The sequence below is a fragment of the Gadus chalcogrammus genome, chromosome 1 (genome assembly GCF_026213295.1).
Source record: "Gadus chalcogrammus isolate NIFS_2021 chromosome 1, NIFS_Gcha_1.0, whole genome shotgun sequence".
Taxonomy (NCBI): Eukaryota; Metazoa; Chordata; class Actinopteri; order Gadiformes; family Gadidae; genus Gadus; species Gadus chalcogrammus.
Genome location: NC_079412.1, coordinates 6,648,295 through 6,667,416, shown reverse-complemented (window position 1 = coordinate 6,667,416; position 19,122 = coordinate 6,648,295). Strand labels below are relative to the sequence as shown.

The 19,122-nt window shown below is 43.7% G+C and overlaps 2 protein-coding genes across 3 annotated transcripts; both read right to left on the bottom strand.

The window, feature by feature from the left end:
• Nucleotides 1–156: 156 nt before the first annotated feature.
• Nucleotides 157–5,222, bottom strand: tafazzin (tafazzin, phospholipid-lysophospholipid transacylase). Of its 2 annotated transcripts, none has more exons than XM_056585781.1 (11): nucleotides 5,130–5,222; nucleotides 4,359–4,534; nucleotides 4,057–4,185; nucleotides 3,914–3,959; nucleotides 3,731–3,816; nucleotides 3,200–3,280; nucleotides 3,071–3,112; nucleotides 2,845–2,907; nucleotides 2,607–2,659; nucleotides 2,026–2,103; nucleotides 157–1,935 (listed from the first exon to the last, which is right to left on the bottom strand). In XM_056585781.1, the coding sequence occupies exons 2-11, from the start codon at nucleotides 4,468–4,470 to the stop codon at nucleotides 1,834–1,836; spliced, it is 792 nt and encodes a 263-aa protein (XP_056441756.1). In that variant the 5' UTR covers nucleotides 4,471–4,534; nucleotides 5,130–5,222; the 3' UTR covers nucleotides 157–1,833. The 2 variants fall into 2 exon arrangements, with proteins under 2 accessions (XP_056441756.1, XP_056441765.1); XM_056585790.1 differs by having other exon boundaries at nucleotides 4,359–4,596; nucleotides 5,130–5,215.
• Nucleotides 5,223–7,816: 2,594 nt separating this feature from the next.
• On the bottom strand, nucleotides 7,817–18,859 carry si:dkey-150i13.2 (mitochondrial carnitine/acylcarnitine carrier protein). The gene is made up of 9 exons (XM_056585769.1): nucleotides 18,577–18,859; nucleotides 16,516–16,608; nucleotides 16,271–16,398; nucleotides 15,326–15,416; nucleotides 13,710–13,827; nucleotides 13,493–13,565; nucleotides 13,289–13,398; nucleotides 8,732–8,853; nucleotides 7,817–8,575 (listed from the first exon to the last, which is right to left on the bottom strand). The coding sequence occupies exons 1-9, from the start codon at nucleotides 18,688–18,690 to the stop codon at nucleotides 8,513–8,515; spliced, it is 912 nt and encodes a 303-aa protein (XP_056441744.1). The 5' UTR covers nucleotides 18,691–18,859; the 3' UTR covers nucleotides 7,817–8,512.
• Between the last annotated feature and the right edge of the window lie 263 nt (nucleotides 18,860–19,122).

Sequence of the window (19,122 nt, the reverse complement as noted above, 5' to 3'; positions counted from 1 at the left end):
TGTTCAGATCGTGAGATAGACCAACACAATCCCGATGATAGATCTGGGTTATAGTAACTATATAGTACACAAAGGTTGACTTATTTGGAGCAAAAACCTAAATTTTTGCACTAGGCACCCAAAACGTAGGCTACGTTGCATACGCAACGGTTATAAAACAGTACCACAAAGTTGCAGTGGGTCGTAACACGGCCCCATCCTTCCTACCAATTTCAGCCCAAAACACATTTTTTCTAATTGTCTAACTGTGGGTTCCTTTGCTCTTTACCATTATAGGTGTAACGCTGAGGAGGAATTAGCTGAGCCTCACTTGTTTTGTTGTTAAGTCCCAGGGTGTTGCTGCGGACAGCCCTCTGCTGGCTCCTGACAGTACAAGTCTGTTCTCCGCAAGAACACAAGTTTGTTCTCCCCAAGAACACACGTTTGTTCTCCCAAGAACACAAGTCTGTTCTTTAAATTGTTGGTATGGAGAAAAGCCTGAAAAAAACAAAACAAAAAAAAAGAACTTTCTTCTTGCAAAAAGATACCAAAACAATAACTTCGAAAACATCTGGACAAATTCTTTATTGGCAAATGTATTTAGTGTGGCAATAACAAGGCAATATGTTGGTCAAGTACCCCAGTTCCCCCGTGGGACCCTAGCTCTAACTAGGGAAAGCACTACAATATAGGGGTCAACAAATCTATTCAAAAGGGGTGCACAACACATATCTAAAAGGGGATGGTATTGTTACCGTTTGGTTTACTACAACTTTTGTTGACCAAACAGATGGATACTGTCCAGCAATAATTGAGATACAAGATTGTGTGTGGTTGATTCAGCTGCCAGACGAGATAGCATGAGAAGATACTATAGCATGAGAAAATACCACGAGTAATTTAATGACCCCCTTCAGGGTATGTTCATCACTACATCTTTCAAAACACAATCCTTACATTCTTTCTCAAACGTATGGACTTCTCTTCAGTTCATCATTAAATAAAGCCGTCATTCCCTTGTGTGATTGAATACATCTCACTAAGGGTGCAGGCAAACAGCAGCCAAGTAATAAACGTCATGTGACGCAAGAGGTAACCCTACACATGCTTCAAGTTTAAACACAACTAACCATCTTCTTTTCCCGCAATTATAATGAAGCAATTCACGTAGTTGTTACAATATTGACTGGTGTGAAGAAAATGAATCATGTACATTTTTTCCAATCAATTATTTTGAATATAATAATATATAATAATAATAAAAAACATCAGAACTGCTACTCAGAAAGTATTGTTTATCAACTGATTTGCAAAATGAACCATATTGCAAAAAATTTACAGTTTATATATAAAAGATCTCCTTGAAGATGGCCAGGTGGCTACCTGGTAGGCAAGTACCTGGTAGGCATGTACCTGGTAGGCATGTACCTGGTAGGCATGTCCCAGGTAGGCATGTCCCAGGTAGGCATGTCCCAGGTAGGCATGTACCTGGTAGGCATGTCCCAGGTAGGCATGCACCTGGTAGGCATGTACCTGGTAGGCATGTCCCAGGTAGGCATGTACCTGGTAGGCATGTACCTGGTATGCATGTACCTGGTAGGCTTGCACCTGGTAGGCATGTCCCAGGTAGCGGTAAACGTCGTAATCAAATGTGGTACTAGCACTTCCAAACTTCCTGAGTAGTAATTGTTCTGCATGGCTTGGTCGCCTGGCGGTGAACCAAGCCTATGGTCCATAGAGGCACCAGGTACCAGTGTTTGATCTGAGGAGGGAGGCCTGCATCAGCCTCAGTGTGCTCACTGGTCTTCATCTGGTCTCCCCAAGGCTGTGCAGCGTGCTCCTCAAGGAGGGGTCCTAAGATCTGGTCTGTATTTGCCCATGGAGCGCCTCGGCCTGGGCTTTCAGACTGTGGAACTCCCCCTGGATGAAATCAGTCAGGACCTTTCTCATCACCAACTAAGGAGGGCAAGATGAAAAGAACATATCAGCATTAGTTCCTTGATTTATTTTTTCCTGAGGCGGTGTTAGACCTTGTTTGACCTTCACCTGGCTCTGGTTTTCTGCCCTAAGCGTCTCCAGCAGGTCTCCCACACTGAAAGCCTTCCCCACCAGCACTGTGATCTTCTGGAAAGACAGGAATGAAGCAACTTAGTTTACTTAGTCATCTGATTCACCTGTAAACCACCTGCTCGAGCTCATTTACAAAGTCATATGATTCACCTGTTCTACACTGCGAATGGAATCATGTGTTCAGTCAACACCCCTGAAATAAAGCCTTGAGTCCTGTCGGATCAAATTCCATTCCTCCGTGGTTTGGTGCTAATGGCCTGCTTTACTTAATAATAATAATAAACCATACCAAGCGCTAAACTGCTTTGGAATAGTCTGTTGACAATACGACAGTATTAAACAAACTGGACAGTGCATTTCGTCTAAATGAAGAACCAACAATTGCCCCTAGAGTTTGATAAGAAAGATGTGTCTGCTGTATTTTTCCCAGCACGCTTTCACACCATTGCTCTGATTGGTTGTCGGCCCATCAAATGGCGCCCATATTTTGGTGTGTGCTTGTTGATAACTCCCTATGGAAATCCTAATGAACTTGGAGGATCCAGAGAGCAGCTTACCTTCCCGGTCTGAGGGATGTATGGTGCCACATTTGGCAGAACGTCACTCATACCTAGAGACCGAGAGGAGAGAGGCCAATAGCTAAACTCAAGTCTTCATATTCATTTCATATATTCACCTGCCGCTATTTTCGAAAAATATTCTGTTTTAATGCATGTCCTTTTTACTTTTACTGTGAAAACAGGATTTCCATTTCCAACCAATCAGAAAGATGTTTTTTAACGAGATGTGACTGACCCACGTGCCACAGAGGTAATATGATGGGGTTGACGGAGCACTCTGCTATCAGCCGACCCACACCTGCAAACAGCAAATCATTTACATATCACCCACACCACTTATTACACAGTATTTCTAAAATAATAATAAGACAAACTAAAACCACGATAAACATTAGAGCCACAGGCTGCTTTAAAAAGACTGAAGAGAGAACCAAAAGGATACCAATAACGTTCAAACACACCCCATTTGATCCGGATCAGCTCTTCAGTCATGTTGATCTTACCTATTAGATGAACAAAGGCAAGTGAAAGACGGTGTTAGGAGGGAAACATCAAGACAAAAGAGAGATATTCAGAGCAGGGCTCCTTACCCTCTGGGAAGATGTGCACCCATTCCCCTTTATTCAGGCGTTCCAGGATGAAATCCATGCCCTTCTGGTAAACTCCATCCCCTGGAACCAGCAATACGCCTCCGTTAGAACTACATCAAGACCCTTATTGAGTAGAGCAGGCTGTTATCATCAATATCATATTGTTGATATGGGAGTACATGACATCATGACAAGGATTACGTTTATTATAATATTGCAATAAATCTTAAAAAAAAAAAATTCTCGGTATCAGTAATGATGTGATTAACTTGATTAACATGAAACTCTAGCAAGGTGAACAACTGTTACAAACAGTGGTACTAACCCATCATATAAGCACTTTGATATGATGGGACATTGGCTAACTGTCCATATCAAAATCAATATTTTTTAAACTAAGAAACACTACATTACAACAACTATATTAAGTAAAGTTGTGCACATAAAGGTGCTAGCATATCTTCATACACTGACTCCTAACATCAAGGGGTCAATAGACAGAGATGGAAGCTCTGACCCCCCCCCCCTCACCTCGACACACAGGAACACACTTGCCACGACTGAAAAATCGGGAGTGGAGCTCTTTAGTGAAACAGATGTCTGATGCTGCTGGAGTCCTGCCCAATGGAAAGCCACAAACATTAAAAATCAACCAACAACCATAGACTACCGTGTGTGTGATATACAATGGGAGCTCAATAAAGTCTTACTAACCATCGCATCTTCCTGAAGTTCCATAGCTGCCTTGGCCGCAGCAGGCCTGTCACACAATTGTTTCGTAATTTTTTTTTAATTTTCCTGAGCATGAGAGAATCTCAATGTCTATCTTCAGTGTCCTACTTTGTCTGTGTCCTTACCCCAGATGTGTGGGTCGTCCATACAGGACTGGTGATTGGACAGTGTGATCAGGGGTGTGCCCGCGGGCCGCTGGTCCACCAGGTCTAACAGAGCTTCTCCGTTATGGACCGTCAGGTAGTTCATGTACTCTACAAGAAGACGTTGGGAACAATGAGCACCCTTTCCTTTCTCAGTGTGTGTGTGTGTGTGTGTGTGTGTGTGTGTGTGTGTGTGTGTGTGTGTGTGTGTGTGTGTGTGTGTGTGTGTGTGTGTGTGTGTGTGTGTGTGTGTGTGTGTGTGTGTGTGTGTGTGTAAAACATACTTGTCCAGAAGTAGGAGTACGATCCCACCATGCCCATAATCAGCGAGCCAGAGATCCTCCAGCCCAGAGGAGGGCACTGTGGGAACGGCCATCTCACGTCCAGGGGCATCATAGAACCCAGCGTCCGACGGACGACACTACATCCATCCACCTCGCCCAGGGAGGTTCTTCAGACCCTTCAGACAGTGGTCAGTGTTCAGCCATCAAACTCGTTAATAATGCACCCAAGGAGTCACCTCTTACAGAAAAACGGAATAACGTGGGAGAAATCAGGATTTCAATCCACACACTCCTCAGATTAAGTATTGTAGACATGAGCAGATACGCGGTTTTAAGAGTTCGTTTCGTGTTTAAAGATTAATTAAATCAAATACACAGGGGGTCAAATCAGAACAGGTTAAGTCAGGTGTGGCCAGGTGAACGTGTAGTATTTAAAGAGCTTGAGTAATGTGACGATAACGTTAGCACCCAGAAGAGATCTTGTGCCCTGGCCATCAGCAGTTGATCGAGTGTTATATATCTGACAGCAGAAGATTAAGGGGATTAAATGTGCATCACAACTCTGTGGGCATCGGCCATTGCGTTACATATTATAAATACAACACTTTAACTCAAACCAGCTGCAATTACATCGCTAATGTAGATCATCCACAAATCCGCCTTAAGACTACCACATCTCTGTGATCGTTTTATATCTTTTATATCTTTAATATCTTTGTTGTCATGACACTATGAGGGGGAGGAGATATAAATTAGAGATATGAGGCTCACCTCTCAGAGATCAGGATGCGGAGTGGACCGCTCCAGGTCAGAAGGTCCAACCCGGAACTCCACGAGGACCCTGGGACTGTGGGGGTTGTAGTTTTTAGATGTCGAAGGTTCGCTACCCGGAAGCGAATTAACGAATCCTACGTAGCCCCATGACGTAGCCACGCAAAGACCCAGAAAAGACACGCCCGCCTCTATTTCTGACTGGTCCGTCACACACGTCAACCCTATCTTTGATTCTACTGTCAATGGATTCGAATACAGCGCTTTTCTCAGTACTGTAACGAGACTGGTTCTTCATTCATCATTCATCACCCTCTTCTCATCTGCAGTGCTCCCCAGGGTGTTTAAGTTTCATTCCACATCTAGCCAGACTGCATTTACCATGCCCTTAGACAGTGGATTCTGAACAGAGGTATCAAAAGTACACACTTCCCATATTCAAGTAGGCCTAGTTGGCCAATACATATTTGTACACCAAATTACTGGTAAAATTAAATACAGCTGCTTTATTCAAGTAACAGTAAGAAAGTGTAGTCTCCGATTTGTACTGCAAATATAAAAGTATAAAGTACTACTGTATAGCATTTTTGAAGGGTGATTTTACAGTTGTTCCTGCTATGCTAATTTCTCCAAGTAAAAAACAAAAAAAACATGAGATCTCAATTCAACATGACTCATTGTTTGAGACAGAGAAATATTTTTCAACACAAATTTTTCCTTGGCATCATAATAATTTATTCCCCATACCATCAACAAATGATCAGGCTATTCAAGAAGGATACACTTATAGAGTGTTGTTTTTGAAGAAGGTATAGCCAAAGTGTATGGCTCAATATGGTAAATGGAAAATGTCTTTCCGATTTCCTCACAGCGAGTGTACAGTAGAGTTCTAAATCGTCCAGTTGAGTTGCAGGCAAACCGCCTAACCCTTACTGAGGGCGGATCTTGGCGTGGCTATTGTAGGATTTGTAAATTCTCTACCAGTAACACCATAGATATATGTCGCATTGGCTTCTTCTAAGCATGGGTCAACAATGCCGCCATCTTGCGGCGGGGTTTTTATGGGTTGGACCGTCTAGTTTATAACATGATAAACAAGATTCTGGTTTATAACGTTATAAACTAGAGACTTGTTTCTAACGTTATCAACTAGAGTCTAGTTTATAATGTTATAAACTAGGTTCCATGCAAAGTTAAAAAAGGGTCAGCCATTCAGGAGAAACACAGAAGAGTAGGCTTAGATATAGTGACCAGTGACCGCTGCCAGCAAGCTGTTGGGTAGTAATTTAAACAGTCTGGAACACACCTACAGAGAGAGTACTGAGTTAAGCAGACAACATTTTTTTTGTCTGCTTGCAAATACAAAACACACACTTTTCACCGATCTGTAGCCAGGGCATTCTGTGTTGAAATCTTGTCTGTCTAAAGTCTAATGTCCTTATATGTGTCCTAGTATTACGTGTCAGTGGTTGTTTTTTTATGATGTTGTCGTGGTTAATGGTCATGTGTCTCTGTCTCATTCACTGAGAAAAATATCCCCAGAGGGACAATAAAACTAGAGATCATTTTATCATTATTATTTTAATTTTTTTTACATTATTTTTATCGAACCTCTTGAGATATTAAAGATACCAGTAATCTTGAAACACTCAACTATTGTCCCTGTCGCCAAGTGTAAAGACACAAAGCCCTTAATCTGTGGTGTCACTAGGCTGTTCTATCGCGGCTAAAGCCCCGGATATTATTTAATTAGCCCCAAATCATTTTATTTTTTGCTTGCTTTACCTTAGAAACAAACATGGGGATTCCAGGGGCATCTCAAAATAAAGTTGCCTATCCTTCTAGATAGTCCTTCTGGTAAGAGAATAAACGGTTTAAAAAAATAACCAGACTGTTTACCACCTTCCACATCAATCTGAGGTAGAGTTAACCGCGACATGGAGGAGAAAGGGATTGTTGCCCGCGATTGTTACCCGCGATTGTTGACCGCGATTGTCTCCCGCCGGAGCCACGCTGCCCGCTGCCGAGGCACCAACTCCTGGTGGGCCTCTCCTGGGGTAGAGGTGTTGCTGTGTTTTCTCTACAACAGAGATGACACCAATGTCAACACGAGTAGTTCTAACTGGAGAGACATCCGAGAGTTGCTGATCATCACATGAGAGAAGGTGATGCAGTCGCATTTAATAAAGACGGAGAGATGGTGCTATCTACGAGAAAGACGCAGAGGAACGTTCCTTACGTTTTTTTTGTCTCGATAAAAAACAAGTGGTCAGCAAAATAAAGAATATGTTGGTGTTTTTGCAATTGAAAATAGTTAATTGCGTTTGTAGCTTTCACTCAGATGTATACTCATTCTTGCATGCAAGTGTCTGAACTTCATACCCCTCGGTTTTACACGCACGACAGTGTAATTGCAGGGCATGCCAAGCCGTGATCGTACCGGCCTGGCAGTGTAAAAATGTCTAGTTTCTCTTAGATATAATGTCTCTGTAATGAATCTGTTTCTTAGATGTCTTGGTAATGAATCAGTTTCTCTTAGATGTCTGGGTTATGAAACATTAAACAAGGCATCTTCTGTCTTTGTTTCCCGCACAGGCTCTGAACCTTCTCCCGCTGTAACACAGAAGGACTGCTGGATCCCATGACTACATGTAGACCTACCTATATAGTTGACTTGGTAAGAAGTTCATGAATAAAAAAGTTTACAAAAGCTCTTTATTGTTATATCTTTTTTCATTGACACGTGTCACAAAATGAACCTGGAACCATCCTGATCACATGACCTCACATTATGTTTGGCTCCTGCCCACTGGAACCGATGTGAGGTCACGTGATTATCGAGAAAAAACATACATTTCGTTTTCATTCCTCTCCTTTGAGAAGTTGTTTTGTGAATTTTGAAATGTATATGATCTCGGTTATGATTATCATTGCAGAATGCAGAATTGAGATGAAACAGTAAATTCAGTTTAAAAAAAAGATTTCAAAGGAAAAAATAATGGAAAAGATTTTTAAATAAAAACAGAAACACACAGAAAACCTTAAATAATTTCATTGACATACATTATAAACTGATTATAGCAGGTTTACATTGACTACATCCACAACAGGATCTAATTCAGATCACACGTTCTATACATCCCTGAGCAATTCAAAAATTATCTGTAGCTTTGGACATCTGTGGAACTTTTCCCTGAAAATTATAAATGCACATAAATACACAATGTCAAATCAGGATTATAATACTGTAGATAGTCTCATGGCTCTGTACTACATCTAGAATATAAAATACAATTCTGTACTTTAACTAAAGTCATGCTCTTGGCCTGGTCTGATTGACTAAAAAGTCAACCCTTAACCAGTAATGTTGTGCTGAGCAGGTTTCACCAGCTGGGGGCGAGCCAATCCAATCCTTTTAACGCAAACTCAAACCCCAGGAAACAGGCCTGAGAGAGAGAGAGAGAGAGAGAGAGAGAGAGAGAGAGAGAGGGAGAGGGAGAGGGAGAGGGAGAGGGAGAGGTTTAGGCTTAAAGAGAAAACAAAGTAAAGAAATTAGTCTGTTTTTATGGAATGAGGGAATTTCTAAATTAAATCAATCTCACCGCATTGGCAGGGAAGGCTCGCAGAAACACTGCGTTGAATCCCTTATAGAGGCCTCTTGGTCCTTCTTCTCTGAGCAAGGTTCTGAGGACGTCTACTTGACCTCTATACTTTCCATCTGCAGCTGTATATATATACACACACACACACACACAATGTCTAGTTTTGCAATGTTTTTCGTGTAATTTCAACTTATTATTTACTTACTATTTAGTGTCTTTAATGTTCTGTTCCTTAACTGAGACAGGTGATACAGAGCTCACAGACTTAGCCCAGTGTATTAATAAGCAGCACCCAGTATCAACAATGACATATCAGGGATGCAAACACAAGCACGATAACCAAAGAACGCTGCCCAAAATAGTAAAAATAATAAATCCTACTGGTGTACAGTATTACTAAACTAACCAGTTACTCTCCTTCCCTTATGGGACATAAAGCTTCAATGAGCACCCTCCATTGCATACGGTCCCTGGGAGCATGTTGGGCCTCTCCCCACGACAGGTTCATCTGTTTCAGCCCTTGTGTCACAGTTCTGCGCCAGGTGGTTCTGGCCCCCAGGTTTTCTTTTGCCTGGTGGTGTCCATCTTAAGGCGACCTTTGTGATGCGGTCCTGCTCCGTCCTCAACACATGTCCTAGCCATCTCAGGCGTCTGTGCGTCATCTCCTTGGTGATGCTCCAGCTTCCCGTTTTCATGTACAGTTCATTGTTGGAGATCTTATTAGAACAAAAGATCTGGCATATTCTTCGGAGGCATCCATTATGGAACACTTCCATTCTCTTCATGTCTGTTTGAAAAACCCGCCAGCTCTCTGAACCGTACAGCAGAACAGACTTTACATTGCTGTTGTATAGGAGCATCTTTGTTTTAAGGCTGTATATGTTTGATCTCCAGATTGGACAGAGTTGGGCCAAGGCAACCTGAGTTGCCTTTGCAGGATGTCCAGGCGGTACCTCTTCATCTCACTGAGGACTTGTGCTGTCTTGGTGGTCTCAAACATGGTTCGGACGTTCCATGCTCCAATACGGTTCTTGGTTTTAGGCCCTAGTAGGCCCTCTTTCTCACTCCTGACCTCCTTTCGGCTTTCATCTAAAGGGGTCATACTGGGGTATGGGGGTCAGGCAACAGGGGTAACAGGCCAGGTGTCCACAGGATTTCTCCTTGTAGTTTCTGTAACAGTATTCTTTTACCGGGTGGTGTTCTAAGTGCCACGCCCAACCTTGAGTACCAGGTACTGCCTTTTGCCTCACTCCTCACCCTAACTAGTCTGGAATGAGTGAACCTGCCAGGACCCTCCAGCATAGCTCTCAGGATCATAGAAGCACGCAAACCTCTCCACCACGACAAGTTCACAACAAGGGGAGAGGCCACTGGTGTATGGACCATATCATACACCCTTTAAGTTGATATCTTCTGTCCTCTGCCATTGTGAACATCTTCTGTCCCAACTGCAAATGTTGGTTTCAAATGTACCCGACCATGACTTTCTTCTCCTATCTGGTGACATGAATGCTAAAGTGGCAACAAACAATTCCAACAACGAGAGGGCAATGGGCACGCACGGATGTGGTGAAAGAAACAACAATGGTGTGCCTTGGTTCTTTCACTACCAAAGGTTAAAGGAGAATTTCACCGGTGGAGACATAAATCTGTATTAAAATAATATAACTCCCATAATGCCAATCAGCGTTCACTCCCCGAGGGAAGTAACCTAACAGCCAATCAGCGTTCACTCCCTGCAGTCCGGAGGGAGTCCTGGAGCGCTATATCTAAATAATATCATATTATACATAGGTATCTATACAATATAATACAAATCCTGACATTTGTACCCTGAAATTCTCCTGAAAAAATATTACCCCTGAGCAATGTTCCCTCTAAGCTGTGTGAGCAGGCCAGTCGAAGCGGCCGCGCAATAGATATTTCAGACCGCACACATTTTTCAGACCACACAAACTTTTTTTCAGGGGTTAAAAATCGGAGCATCAAAGGCGATGTAGGCTAGGTAATAAACATTTAAAATACTGACATGTCTGACAACCAAGCCGGAGGTACGTTAGAATGTTTACATACAAAGTATTCTTTAGGGTACTTTTTGCGGGCCCTGCTCCAGCAGTTATGCAAAGGCAGGATTTTTCAACAAGTTGGACTTTTGCGGAATAGGGTGGGCCACCCTATTTGCAATTTGCCCAAAATTAAACAACACGTGATTTCATCACAGATCAGAAGATTAATGGCAAACAATAATAGGCCACATTGATAATTTATTTTATTTTATTTATACCCAGGGGGAATTAAAGGCATCATCCATGCATGGAAGCTTTGTAACCATGTAACAAAAAAAAAGACCGGTCTGTACAGCCTGAACACTCAAACACTCACAATAACGAAACACAACAGAACAAGTTCTGACCAAGAAATACTAATGAGTTCAATGTGGCTACGCGCCTGCCAGGGCGAAAAGAAAGGCAGAGCAGGTGCCCCAGAAAAGGGTCTGCATAACGTTTCAACATGAGTGGCTCGATGAAATAGTCCAACTAAACTGACTGGTAAATCACCATCATTAAAATGTTCCCAAAGTCCAACCATTTCCCATAAGCACCTACAAGAAAAAACATCCCGTGTCAACAGATTTGCACAACAAATAGGACTGAACATAAGCCTGAAGAAAACAGAGGTGATGACCTTAATCACACAAAATCTCCCATCTATACAAATAAATGGAATAAATATACCCACAACAGAAGAGTTTTCATATCTGGGAAGCACTGTAAGATATGATGGAGGAACAGGCAATGACATCAAAAGCCGACTCAACAAGGCAAGAAACACATTCAGAATGATGAACAATGTGTGGAAGTCCACGAAGTATAGCATCAACACCAAACTCAAGTTATACAAGAGCTGTGTTCTCTCCACTTTATTATACAGCTCTGAATGCTGGAGGATGACAGAGAAAGACCTTTCCAAGATCTCTGCATTCCACACAAGAAACCTCAGAATAATCGTACGTATCTTCTGGCCTAACACCATCTCCAACCAGCAATTACTTGCTCGGACAAACCAAGAAAGTATCAAACCATCATTACAAGAAGGCGGTGGAGATGGATTGGCCACATCATGCGAAAAGAACAGGATTACATTACAAGAACCGCCCTACACTGGACCCCTGAAGGCAAGCGAAAGAGAGGACGACCCTAAGAAACCTGGCGTCCAACAGTGGAGAAAGAACTGAAAGCCATGAAGCAGACCTGGAGTTCTATCCAAAAGCTCGACCAAAACAGGCAGGAGTGGAGATCCTTTGTTGCTGCCCTACATGCCAGTAGGCATAAAGGTCAGTAAGCAAGTAAAGTCCAACTATTATAAAGGATATTGAATAAATATCAACCTTGCAGGCATATTGATGCATTTGGTGTCCTCTCTTTGAATCCCCTATGGCTAACGCAGGCCCCTGTTCATTTTCGGCAGGGTCGCGTTGTTGTGAATTGCTCAGTGCTGAAGAAATTTGAGGGAACATTGCCCCTGAGGTAATATTTTCTCCGGAGGAAATGTAAATAACCTTATGTGTGAATCAGGATGAGAAAGTCTGTATTTCTCACACCACTTGAGTGGGCGTGTGGATGACGCTTCTGCATGTCATTAAGTGGCACCCTGAATGATAATCAGCCTCTTGACTTTTGTTCGCTGAATGGTTAAAAAAAATAGAAATTGTTTTTTTTATTATTATTATTTACAACCATGTCAGACTTATTTAAAACAGTCTACCCAGATCCTTCCCTGCCGTCGATGCAGGCTAAACAGCAAAAACAATCTATTTATCTGGTAACGCAGTCGTTCGCCTTTCTTCAACGTCGTTTTTTCTATTTGTCTCTTACTCATGCTCCAATCTTTCAACGATGCATGTTGTGGATGCAACGGAATATATGATGCATCGTTGCAGCAACATTTAAGATCATCACGATGAATTCTGCCCATTCTGCCTCCATGCTGTCTGTGGTCAAACCAAAACAAACTACAGTGACAGCGGTCGCACTTATCCCGCCTCTTGCAAACCTAGACCCTACGTCAAATCCCGCCCCTTACAAGCCCACCCCCCTTAACCCCCCGTTGATTCTGCTGATGTCTGAGCGACACAGGTATCCACATGTAAGGCAACAACAGTGAATCACCCTCAGGGTCGAATTTCCGGATGGAAAATTTCTGAAAGAAATTCTGAAAACTGCTATAGGCTGCAGGTTCGGACAATTACAGGGTTTGCACAAACTCTGAGAACGGGCACAAATGTAGCGCCGTTGTGTACGAGTATTTCTTTGGATAATGCTTCCAATCATGTTTGATCAAAATTGCGAGGGCTATAGGAATAGTGTGGCGTGATTCAAATATATCTGCATTATATATACTTTCATATACCATATGTAGCTCATATACCATAGCTCAACCTGATATTGACCTATACGGATTCATACTAATATTGAGTGGAAACCCCCGATGACTGTGATACATGATGCCATTCGTCTACTCCCCTGCCTTAGTGCCTGTGCTACTTCCGGGACTCACCTGTCTGGAAGTTGGACTTCAGCACGTCGGGGGGGAGGGCGATGGTCCAGTTCAGGATCCCGGCCACGCCCCCGGCCAGGATGATCTTGGGAGTGCTGAGTTGGGACACGCTGTGAGAGAAGCAAACAGCAGGTCAACGGTCTCTTTGATGGTGCGGACTGTTCTTTGACCTAGTTTAGTATTGTTGGTATTTTATTGACTGACCTTTGACCCTCTGTGGTCAGGAGGTTCTTAAGGGTTTCATAGGTCAGGAAATAGAGACCATTAGAAGGCACATCTGGGAGAGACAGAGCGTTCAGAGAGCTAGAACATGTGACCTTTGGACTCAATGTAAGTATTGTCTCAATATGTGCAAATAAAACATCTGCCTACACACACACACACACACACACACACACACACACACACACTGGTTAAGTACCTCTGATCAGAGTAAGCAGGGTGCCTTTGTAGACACTGCGTATCCCCTGCTCCCTAAAGAGCCTCAGAGCACAGTCAATAGGACCTGCATATTTAACTGCTCCACCGCTAGCCTGCACCTGCAACAGAGACATGCAGAAACACACAGCATTAGGGTCGGCCCTGACAGCTTTCATCCAGTCTGCTGACTATGTGGGCGGTACACCTTGTAGCCATGCATGTTCAACTACCACCTGTAGTCCTATGCTACAAGTCATTCCCTCTATTCTTCGATTAACTTCCCTGCCCCGCTTCACTGTCCCGGCAGAAAGCCGCTAAAACATACTGGTAATTAAAGGGGTGATATCATGCTTTTTCGACTTTTCCCTTTGCTTGTTATATGACGGTAGTATACATGTTTTACGTCTGCTAAGCTTGAAGAATTGAAATCCGACCCCGGATGAGTATTCAAAACCACCAATAACGCCCCTTAATAAGTGCGTGAAACAGCTTGTTTGCGCTCAGACTTTAGTTCCGTAACAGTATGATGTTAGACTGTGCAGTGGCAGTGCTGAAGTGCAGAAGTCCCGCCTCCCGGCTACCCGCAATGTTTACAACTTCTCAGGGCTGTGAATTGCCGACACACATGCAAAGCGTTCGACCAATCCTAACAGAGTGGGCATGCTGACCAATCACAGCAGACTGGGCTACACGGGAGGCAGGCCTTAATGCAAAATTATACAAAATATACAGTTTTTGACCCTGAAATTGGTTTTGCAGAAAATTAACAGTGTGAGAAAGATACAGGGTATTTCTCACATAGAGGCATGCAATCCTATTCTAGCAGTATCCCCAAATGCAATTATTAACCCTAAAAAAGCATGATATGGGATCTTTATAGGGGTAGTTCGTAATTTTGGCATTGGACCTCATTTCCAAGTGAGTCAGTGTGTTTTTTATCATTGGAGACCATTTTTAAAACGTTTCATTCAGTCCTTCTAGTTGCAGAGGTCGCTGGTGCTAGGCTTGCGCAAGTCGACGGTTTCTGCTAGCCTGCTAATAAAAAATGGTTAGGGTTAGGGTTAGGGTTATCGCCAGACTATCAATGTAAATGTCCTCTTTGTTGATAAAATAATGTTAGATATAAAACTATCCTTGCATAGCAATGTTCACTTTACATTTTGAGGGACTACTTTCTCAGCTGCGGCGGAATTTTATTTTGCTCAGGTTAGTTGTGTAGCAACCAATTCACTACAGCAGAACGTATCAGAGAAGTGCACTCCAGTCGGGACACCTAGTAGTAGGTGCCAAGGCTGACTAGGTAATATCTTTCCGCCGCTGCCGTAGCCTGCTACCAACTACTGGAAAAGTATAAACTAAGTGCAATGCGATGCAATGGTGGTTTTATTTCTAACATTATTCATCAACAGACATTTACACCAATAGTCTGGCGTTGTCATTTATTAGCCTCGTCTTCTTGCGCTAGCCTAGCCCAGGTGATATCTGTACTAGAAGGACTAGAAGGACTGAATGAAACGTTTTGAAAAAGGTCTCCAATGATAAATAACACACTGGCTCAATTGGAAATGTGGTCCGATCGCCAAACTTCCGAACTACCCCTTTAATATCCACCCTCACCTGCAGTAAGCACTTGATCCTCTCCCCTGGAGCCACTATCACTGTGGTGAACACCCCCGCCAGGCAGCCCGACAGGAAGACCTGCACGGGCCTGAAGACAACAGAGAACCATGGAAAGGTCAACCATAGAACGGTCACTTCTTCATAATACAATGGGAATCATATAAAATGGTTAATTTAGATTGGAAGTGTTGGATTTCTATCTAAAACATTTCAATTTCATTCAATCTATTTACTCATCTGCATATTGTAAGAGACCCTATCACATGAGAAAAATATCATCTATGTATTTGTTAGCTTATCATTTAGGTTTATTTTGGAGTTGGAATAACACATCATATAAAATGACATTAGAAAAAGTGTATACTGATAAACAACGTGCCCTCATGGGTACAAATCACTAGCCTGGCTATTGCCAGACCAAGCATCGTAGATTGCACGTTGGTCTTCTCGAGACCCTTCTGCAGGGCGAATTCAAATCACCGGCAGAATGGGCGGCCCAGTCTAACAAATCAAATGACATGGCTCCAAACGGACCACAGACATATTCTAATGTTAATATAACTGTCCAAACCAGAAGGTCCCTGTGTGTGTAGCATTGGCAGACCCTTCAGCAGGGGGTGGGGCAGATACGGGCCAATGATAGACCAGGGGAGGGCAACAGGCACGCAGTTATAAATAACTCTTGTTCTGCTATTCTGATCAGTCAGACGACAGACAGCGAGCTCATAGGAACGGCCATCTGCGAAAAGCAACTGAAGGCGCTAGAGAGTCGGGATGATCACTAGAACCAAACCACAACATCTCCCCATCCGCCAACCTGGCACTGAAACATCCCTTTACAATGTCTCGTTCCTCCTGAGGCTGGAGAGTTGATCTTCTTGATGATACCGTTTTACAAGGCGGATGGCTGAGCGTAGATATTGAGTATGCGGTGGTACTCACGTCAGTGCTTTGCCAGAGTTGCCTTGCTGAAGCTGTTTCCCCAAACCGAAGCCAAAGAAACTAATGGCCATCATAGGAGCAACTCCAGCCAGGGGAGCCCCCATGCCCTTGTACAGGCCCAGGATCCCCTGACCACAAGCAGAGACACATGCATTACACACATGCACACAATAACACACCATGCACACAACATATGCATTTCAATATTTATGTGTGTGTGTGTGCGTGAAGTAGCATGTGTTCACCTCTTTGGAGATGGTCTTGTGGAAGCAGTCATAAGTTCCTCTGTAGAGTAAGAGCTGGCCGGGGGAAGCTTTGGGCTGAGTCTGTAACCTCACCTGGTATTAGGAGAAGTCAAAACACAGCAGATCCTAAATGTTAGGAGAAGTCACAAAACATTACATCCGAAATGTTAGGAGAAGGATGTGTGTGTGTGTGTGTGTGTGTGTGTGTGTGCGTGTGTGTGCGTGTGTGTGCGTGTGTGTGCGTGTGTGTGCGTGTGTGTGTGTGTGTGTGTGTGTGTGTGTGTGTGTGTGTGTGTGTGTGTGTGTGTGTGTGTGTGTGCATGTGTGAGTGTGTGCGTGCGTGTGTGTGTGCGTGCGTGCGTGTCTCCCTTATGCCCTGATCGGGTAGGATCATTACCTCGTTACCACTGGTAACAGATAATCCCTACCAAACACATGGTTGCTAGGCTATCAAAACAGGGTTCTCTGAGAACAGCACAGATCAATTTTGTAACTCCCATAACCATATCTTATCCCACCATTAGTGATATAACGAGGAGCACCGTGTCAAAACAAAATGGGACCTTTGAAGGCATCAGACTTTTACTATGTGCCGTGCTGAAGCACTTGGGGTCCAACCCCCCCCCCGCTCTTTCTGAAGTCAGACACACCCAGACGGTTATTGTCGAGTTGGTTTGAGGACGGTAGTGTAAGTGCTGTATGAGTATGGAGCATGGAGACAGACTGATAACGAGGGACACACCCCAACGGCTGCTTCAGCTCCTGTTGGAGGGGGGGAGGTTCTGAGCCCCGGGTGATTCTGGACTCCTGATAGGAGGGGGAGAGGTTCTGAGCCCCGGGTGATTCTGGACTACTGATAGGAGGGGGGGAGGTTCTGATTCTCGACTCCTGATAGATGGATTGATGCTCAGGTCTGAGCCCAGGCTGAGGGGGGAACATGCTTCAGTTCATTGAGGGTCTCTAGGTCTTTTCTGGCTTGCTGGATCCAGTATTATCTGCCAGGTACTTGCCCTATGTTGGGCCATGGTCAGGACAATAGGACGGGGTATTAATGTGAGTTAGGAGGGCACTCTGTCGATGCCAAGTGTTGGAATAGGCTTTGAAGGTGACAACAACAGATATGACTTTGCAGGCAGGCAGGTTATGTCAAGTGCATCTATAAATATATAGTGTCATTATGAACACCCAAACAACATGTTGTTTTTAATTGATGATTATCAATGTATATACCCTTGAATGCCTAACAAATGCTGGTATAATATATTTACCTGCAACTCCTGTATGAGGCCTGTAACTTTGGCACATATGCAGTGTGTCGTGACAAAAGATTTAAACTTTGTATACCTAACCCTAAAGCAGTCTCCACTTCTTGAGCTATGCACACACATGTGCTGCAGTATAACATTTGAATAGTAGGAGTTTATGATGACGTTTGTTGAATTCTTGATTCTGATTGGTCAATAACGTGCACGGTGTGCATTCTTTTTCAATGACAGGACGGTGGACACTCCTGCTTTAAAGACCTACAAATAAATGTGCTACCAATCCAACACGATCTAACATTAACAACAACCAAGACCACATGACTATCCCCAAGATGCTTACTACCTTATAGTTACTTTTCCTCTATAACGTTATAGATGACAGTAACTAGTATTCTAACCCTAACCCTAACCGCTGTGGGTGAATGTGGTAAAAGGACACCATAATCCTCGATGCATGATCGGTGAAGGGTGTGCCGGGGTCTGGGTGCTGAGCTCTCTGATTCAGCATGGAGATCCTGGTCGATATTAACTCTTCACTGCCACGGCAGTGATGGTTAAAAAAAGTTGCCTTTAACGTTTCCTCTGACAGGGAGATTAGCAAGATTAACCCGGATTTAAAGTAGATAACCCTCCTAGACATCTAATCGCAAACTCGTGTTAGTAAAAGAACATGCCTGCACCACGTCGACCACGTCAGTTTATTTTCTATACTAAAGGAAAAAAGATAAAAGAACGCCTTGTGTATTTGATCGGTATAAGACAGAAGGCATCAGCCCAGACCTAAGACAAGTCTCACCTTGATCGTGTCAAGCGGGTGTCCGGCGAGCAGGAGACAAGCTCCGGCGACGCCCCCCGCCGCGAAGTTCTTCAGCGGTGAGACCCGCTGACCGGCAGCCTCCCCGTCCCCCATGTCAGCTTCAGAGTCAAACCGATCACACACATTCCCTACTGGGATCACATGGACGGGGACGGGGTGTCGTTCAGCCTCTAGAGTCCAGCGGGCTGCCTCCAATTATCAAGCTGCGTCTACATTATCTCACTGTTCACTTTTTTCTTTTCTTTGACTGGTGGACATAAGAATCTCTCTCTCTCTCTCTCTCTCTCTCTCTCTCTCTCTCTCTCTCTCTCTCTCTCTCTCTCTCTCTCTCTCTCTCTCTCTCTCTCTCTCTCTTCTCTCTCTCTCTCTCTCTCTCTCTCTCTCTCTCTCTCTCTCTCTCTCTCTCTCTCTCTCTCTCTCTCTCTCTCTCTCTCAGCACTGACCCCTGCCTGTTGCCTGCTGTACTTTGACCTGAAGACCCTGACCTTCTCCAGTACTGATTCAATAGACTGATTCAATAAAGCT

What these genes read in the sequence shown, in the direction of transcription:
- tafazzin (XM_056585781.1), bottom strand. Translation starts at nt 4,470, where the DNA reads ATGATGCCCCTGGACGTGAGATGGCCGTTCCCACAGTGCCCTCCTCTG. An exon ending in GCTGATCCGGATCAAATGGG is followed by an intron (nt 2,908 to 3,070) that starts GTGTGTTTGAAC and finishes TGCTGTTTGCAG; the next exon opens with GTGTGGGTCGGCTGATAGCA. An exon ending in ACATCCCTCAGACCGGGAAG is followed by an intron (nt 2,104 to 2,606) that starts GTAAGCTGCTCT and finishes CTGTCTTTCCAG; the next exon opens with AAGATCACAGTGCTGGTGGG.
- si:dkey-150i13.2 (XM_056585769.1), bottom strand. Translation starts at nt 18,690, where the DNA reads ATGGGGGACGGGGAGGCTGCCGGTCAGCGGGTCTCACCGCTGAAGAAC. An exon ending in ACAAGACCATCTCCAAAGAG is followed by an intron (nt 16,399 to 16,515) that starts GTGAACACATGC and finishes GCTTGTGGTCAG; the next exon opens with GGGATCCTGGGCCTGTACAA. An exon ending in GGATCAAGTGCTTACTGCAG is followed by an intron (nt 13,828 to 15,325) that starts GTGAGGGTGGAT and finishes TCTCTGTTGCAG; the next exon opens with GTGCAGGCTAGCGGTGGAGC.